The sequence below is a fragment of the Thunnus maccoyii genome, chromosome 10 (assembly GCF_910596095.1).
Source record: "Thunnus maccoyii chromosome 10, fThuMac1.1, whole genome shotgun sequence".
NCBI classification, from domain to species: domain Eukaryota; kingdom Metazoa; phylum Chordata; class Actinopteri; order Scombriformes; family Scombridae; genus Thunnus; species Thunnus maccoyii.
Genome location: NC_056542.1, coordinates 26,999,973 through 27,006,151, shown reverse-complemented (window position 1 = coordinate 27,006,151; position 6,179 = coordinate 26,999,973). Strand labels below are relative to the sequence as shown.

Below are 6,179 nucleotides of genomic sequence, written 5' to 3'. Positions count from 1 at the left end.
ATCCACAACAGTAAAAGCTTCAGTTCAAATATAATACAGTTCTTCATTGCAGTTGCATGACTATGCTATTTGTACAGGAAAGGACAGATAACACGTTTGTATTTTCATCTACTAGACAGGATACAGCACTTCATCAAGACTCTTGAAACTCCTGTCAAGACATCCTGACAGGATTATGCAAACTTTGTTTTGAAATCAATTGAACCCAGTTCACTCAGTTCCAACAGATCAAAACCTTTATTTCAACAGTGCAAGTACATTTACAAAACTTATGTAATAACTGCAGTCACAGGATCAGTAAAAACACACAACCAAATAACCAAGCGTGTAGTGTGTCAGCCAAAATCTCAAATGAAAAGAAAATCTCACAATTTAAGTATATTAATTTATTATAAACAGGGCACAAAATTAGCAACAGCCACCAGCCAAATGCTTGTATAATATGCATGTGGCTGGTAGATTTGCTTCACTCACTAGCCAAAAAACCAATAGTAATCTATTGAGTGGCTGGTAAAATTGAAACATTTAGCCATTTGGCTGGTGGACAAAAAAGTTAATTTTGAACCCTGATTATAAAATATTCTATATCTTGACAGTATAGGCTGATGGTCTAAGTAAATCTAAATTATGTGGCATGCTGAGCTAAGAATGCTCTTATTCTCTGTAGAAGCTCTTTCTTGACGCTGTCTGGCACCAAAGCTGCAAGAGAAGAAGAAATCCGTGATTGTGACAGCTACAATGCAGTAAGTAAACTTCTGTGTTTGCACATCCCCGTACTAGAAACATAACACGCCATGACCGCATTATCTGGCACCTCTGCATCTTCAATTATGGAGGGAAAATGATCACTCTAAAGCAAGGCTCTCGCTGTATTTGAGTGTGCAACACCAAACAACTGAATGCAATGCAAGTAACTGTGATTAACATGTATTTAACAGTGTTATGTTTTAGGGTGGTGTTAAGACTTTTAGTGTGTTTTTTTCCTTTTATAAATCACTATGGGTGCTGGTAAAAACGAGGACAGCTGCCAAGTCACACGAGTGATAGTTTTATATTACATGAGTTATACCATGAATTTTTTCCAGTTAGTTAAGTTGAGTTACCTCTTCCTTTAGGAGTAATCTCTACAACCAGGTCCTCCACAGTGACATGCTCCAAGCCTTTGTCTTTGATGACTTCTGCAAAGAAATGTAGATGATATTTTACCATTTTTTAACTCATCACAATGAGTTAAATAACTAATCAAAGAGAGGACGATGATGGAAGCAGTAACATGGAGAAAAACAAAACATCAGTGCGGAAACGTTACCCTCACAACAGTCTTAACAAAACAAAGCAAGTAGACACAACTATGTCATTCCTCTCACACTAACTGAATTCAAAGTGATTTGGCTTTTCAAAGGTCCAAATAAAAAGCCACAGAAATGACTCCAAGCAGCTTGTGCAACATAATGTCAGCTCCCTAGCAGAACTCTTTAGTAAAACACTTCAGTTTCAACAGTCAAATACATATATACAGTGCTTATTATGTTCTAATTTTCTACTTTTTTTTTTATCTCCAAGCAATTTAAAAGACTGTTTTGCTCATTTCCGGGGCAGTGCTTTTTCATGATTTTAATGGCAACCCAAGAAAACCTTTGGGCTGCCATTGCTTTTGGACATATAGCGCAATTGTGTGACTGTTGTAACAAATACTCTGATGTTTTGATAATGTTGGGGTCATTTTTATTTTTTGTGCTTTTGAGAACTCCAACGACCAGTTCAAGAAGATAAAGTTTCTTAATGAAGTACTAGCAGTGGCATCTTTCCTCAGCAGGTACAAGTTATGCTAACCTTCAATCTGCTCAACAGTGCTGTTGTGTTTACCTTTGCAGTGAGCCTTCATCTGGTCCTTCCATCCACACTCAGTGAGCTTAGCTCTCAGTAACTCCTTCAGTCTGTCAACAAGATGCAAGGACATATGAGAATACAGCTAGCACGTTTCTGTCTCACGCTAATTACGTTAACAGCTGGCAACATCTTGGTCTTGATTGCAACATCATTTGGTCCTGAGAAATGACATTCTCTCTGTTATGTTGACAATATCACTGTGTCCTATTTAATTTTTGAGGAACAATACTTCTGTGCAAGTTAGATAAAAGAATATGTGATGGAGCAGCCATCTTCCTCATAGTTTGGAGTAGCTATATCAGTTCAGTATGAGTATAGTTCCTGCCTGTTGAACATAGCAGGCACGTTTTTGCCCTTTAACAGCTGGCAATCTCTCCGTCTTACTCAATGTGATGAGAATATCAAGCAATACATGTACACTATTGAGATATTGAAAAGTGACAGAGTAGAAAGACATCTTCCCTGTATATATTTGAATATTTATATTTTCAGTATTCATGCAATATGCTAAGTCAGTTTATTCTCACGTTTAACTTAAAAAGTAACAAGTGAAGTAATTGTTAAAGATCCCCTCCAGACATATTTTAAGATGTACAGTGGGGTCAAAAAGTTTGAGACCACATTGAAAATCTCTAATATTTTCACATAAACTTGAAAATAATCAGAAAGTTTGAGGATTCAGAAACATTTAAAAGCACAAGGTATGACATATAAAATGAAGAGGAAATATTTAAGATACTGCACTATTCTAGGTCAGCAATCAAATTTAAGCTAATTTGTGGCACTGACCAACTTAACTCCTTTGTACAAAAGGTCAGGTTTCGTTGAGTTGCATCCCTTCCTTTGAAACACTCAGGCGTGGATTTGATCTTCTCATCAGAGACTTGCTAAAGTAACTCAACTTGCAGTCACTGTTATAAATATGGCTGTGCCTCAAGTTTCCAGAAGATCATTGCTTACTAAGTAGCACTGTGATAGTGGGAAACATGGCATCAGAACTAAGTAAAAGTGTCAAAGTCAATTGTTATTCTAAGCAAAGAGGGGCTTTCTCAGCATCAAATCATAGCTTTACTCAAGGTTTTTAAGGGGGCAGTGCGTGAGACTCTAAAACACTTTGAAGAAACTGGATCAGTTGGATCCAAAGCACGATCAGGCAGACCAAAAGCGACCACATCATCACCATCAGAAGATCAATACATCAAGCTTAGTTCCCTGAGAGATAGAAAAGCAACTTCATCACAGATACGGAATTTGTAAAATAAAGAACACAAGACTCCAATCAGCAAAAGTACCATCAAAAGAAGGCTGTCTGTGTGGTCTCAGAGGATGAGTAGCAGTTTCTAAACCACTTCTCAGGAGGGAAAATAAAGCCAAACACTCGGGGTGGGCTAAGGAATACTAGCATTTGCCAGTGGGTGACTGGAAAAAAAAAAGTCCTATTTACTGATGAATCCAAGTTTGAGATTTATGGCAGTAACAGAAGGGTGTATGTAAGGAGATGAACTGGAGAGAGAATGATACTGCAGTGTATCAAACCCACAGTGAAACACGGTGGTGGGAATATTCAAGTCTGGGGATGTTTTGCCTACTGTGGAGTTGGACACCTGCACCGAACTGACTCCACCCTGACCAAGGAGAAGTAGCACTCCACTCTTCAGAGACATGCTGTACCCTCTGGTTTGCATCATTGTGGAGAAGGATTCATACTGCAGCAGGATAATGACCCCAAACACAGCTCAAAACTTTACAAGAACTACTTAAAGACCAAAGAAGACCAAGGAGTTCTGACTGTCATGGACTTTTCTCCACAGTCACCTGACCTCAACCCCATTGAACATTTATAGGGGCACTTGAAGCCTGAGAAAGCCGAGCCTTCAGTGACATCAGAAGAACCTCTTTGGAACACTGTCAGATCCTGCTGGGATAACATGGGTCATCAGGTTTTGCACAAACTTGTGGAGTTCATGCCGGCTCGAGAGCATGCTGTCATTAAAGCAAAAGGGGGACATACCAAATACTAAGATATTCTGAAATTCATTTCAAAGATTCAACTTTTCACTCAAGTTGTTAAGCTGATATTATCATTTGTAATGAAAAAGAAAAGTATGTAATGATCTCAGACTTTTGGACCCCACTGTATGTAAAATACTCTAGTTTGAATAATAATTTGTGTCTCATCTGTTTTTTCCACAAAAAAAGTTAAATTATCTTAATAATAATTAAAATGACATCTTCTCCTTCTCCCTCATTAAAAATCCCATAATCTATGAATATGCAAACATACTTCATCTCTGAAGTTTAACTGTTGGACACAAAATGTCTCCGACTTCACAGTAAAGTCCATTTTCAGTGTTTGTGCACTGTAGGCTTCAAGTTTCCACATCACACTTGTGTAAGTTGAATACTGGACCAGGATTGGCTCCAAACTAGTTGTGATAACATAAGTCATGCTCACAGGCCCACCCCTTCAGATTGGATTTTCAGTGAACACAGAGAAACTTTCCACCTTCAGCAGATGAATGTGAAAACAGCCTTTTAGTGTCAAAATCTGCACAGTGAAGCTCAAACATTCAACTGTAGGAGCAAGAAGAAAAACAGATTCTGGACAATGCCATAGAGATGTGTTATTGCATGACTTTAACCAACATTTGATGAAGAATAGAGAATATGTCATTACCCATGCCTGACTTAAAGAGACACTTCAGTATTTTTCAACCTGGACCCTTTTTATATCTAAGTAACTAATGGGGACGACAGTTTTTGAAATTGGTTTAGTATTGAGTGAGAGCTCAATGGCTGACTTTGAAAATCTTTTAGTTAACACTATGCTACACTTTCTGTAGTCCAACACAACAAACTATTCCCGGCACTCTTCTCTCCATCTCTGTCATGGCTGAATATTTAGCTGATTTCAACAACTCAACTGCTTTCAGAACGAGACTTCTTGAGCAAGACTTGGTCAGACACAACAACAATCAGACCAGATTAAGCAAAAGGTAAAGAAAAAGATTTATTTCTCTGTATGGTCCTTTCCATAATGTTGTCAGACACTTAGAATAACAATCTGAGCCTGTCAGTGGTAAAAACAAGCACTTTAGTGGACGTACATTGACGAGGTGCTGTTGCCCCACAGTATTATATTGCAGCCCAATACTGGCCCCATTTCATCAACTGTTGTCCCCATTAGTCACTTAGACACAAAATGGGAAAATAGGGTGCAGGTTGAAAAATACAAAAGTTTCCCTTTAAGTCAGACACACAATAATAAGTCACTGAAAACGTAATTAGCTATAAAAAACGATGTCTTCACGTCTGCCACAATAACTAACGACAATGTTAACATTACCAACTAGCTTACTTGTGATATCATATCTCACCTCTCTCGCTCACCCATCTCTGTCAGCTTCTGGTTCACTGTTGCCCTCATTCTGGACTCTTTGCTCATATTATTTTACCTGTGAGGAGAGAAAATGCCACATCGTGTTTAGACTTTCAATCTTGAGTCAAGCTGGCGCTGCAAAGTTAAAAAAACCCCACAATGTTTAACTGTCATCAACAACTGGCTGCTGCTAATACTGTCAACGCTGAAATGCTATACAGTGTATAGTATACAGCACACAATGACGTTAGTAACAGTTACTTCAGGGCTTCATTTGCTAAATTTGTAAAAATTTGTTCAAATTTACACGCTTGAGAAGGAAGAAGTTCGGGGTCTTCAGTAACGTTATTACCACAGACGTCTGCAGACTCTTCTGTGGCGCACATGAAAAAGTTAGGATGAGTAAACGTCAGCTGCCTGTAACGACGCAGCGGACATATTTGGACCGAACGTCACAAAATCCGCCAATTCTATGAGCTAAACTCTACGTTTGATCTACGTTTTAAAGCAAATTAGCTTCAAAATTATGGCCGATACGTTGCTACTGAAAAGAGCGGCTGCGCTTTTGATTTTAACGTCCGATATTGGATTCCGACAGGAAACATTGGCTGGTACAATGGTTCCTACGCCTTCACCAGACGCAGTACTCTGTGACGCCACACGGCGGCAGTGTTGGTTAATGGATCAAATCTAAATCAGTTCAGTAACAGAGTGAGTGTGGTCTCATTATCATTATCAGTCTTCACACGAACACATTCTGTTGATGTTTTCCTCTTGTTTTTATATTCTTTTATTTCAGAAATAAGTAATAACTGGGTGTGTCACCAGCCATGATGTGTTTTTCCACTTGTAATTATCAGGAAATATTGCGTGTACTGCCTCTGTACTGTAGTCATTGGTTCATCTTTGG

At 38.5% G+C, this 6,179-nt stretch overlaps 1 protein-coding gene across 1 annotated transcript; it reads right to left on the bottom strand.

The window, feature by feature from the left end:
• Positions 1 to 218: 218 nt before the first annotated feature.
• Positions 219 to 5,861, bottom strand: eny2 (ENY2 transcription and export complex 2 subunit). The gene is made up of 5 exons (XM_042424179.1): positions 5,577 to 5,861; positions 5,268 to 5,345; positions 1,867 to 1,937; positions 1,104 to 1,178; positions 219 to 699 (listed from the first exon to the last, which is right to left on the bottom strand). The coding sequence occupies exons 2-5, from the start codon at positions 5,333 to 5,335 to the stop codon at positions 626 to 628; spliced, it is 288 nt and encodes a 95-aa protein (XP_042280113.1). The 5' UTR covers positions 5,336 to 5,345; positions 5,577 to 5,861; the 3' UTR covers positions 219 to 625.
• Between the last annotated feature and the right edge of the window lie 318 nt (positions 5,862 to 6,179).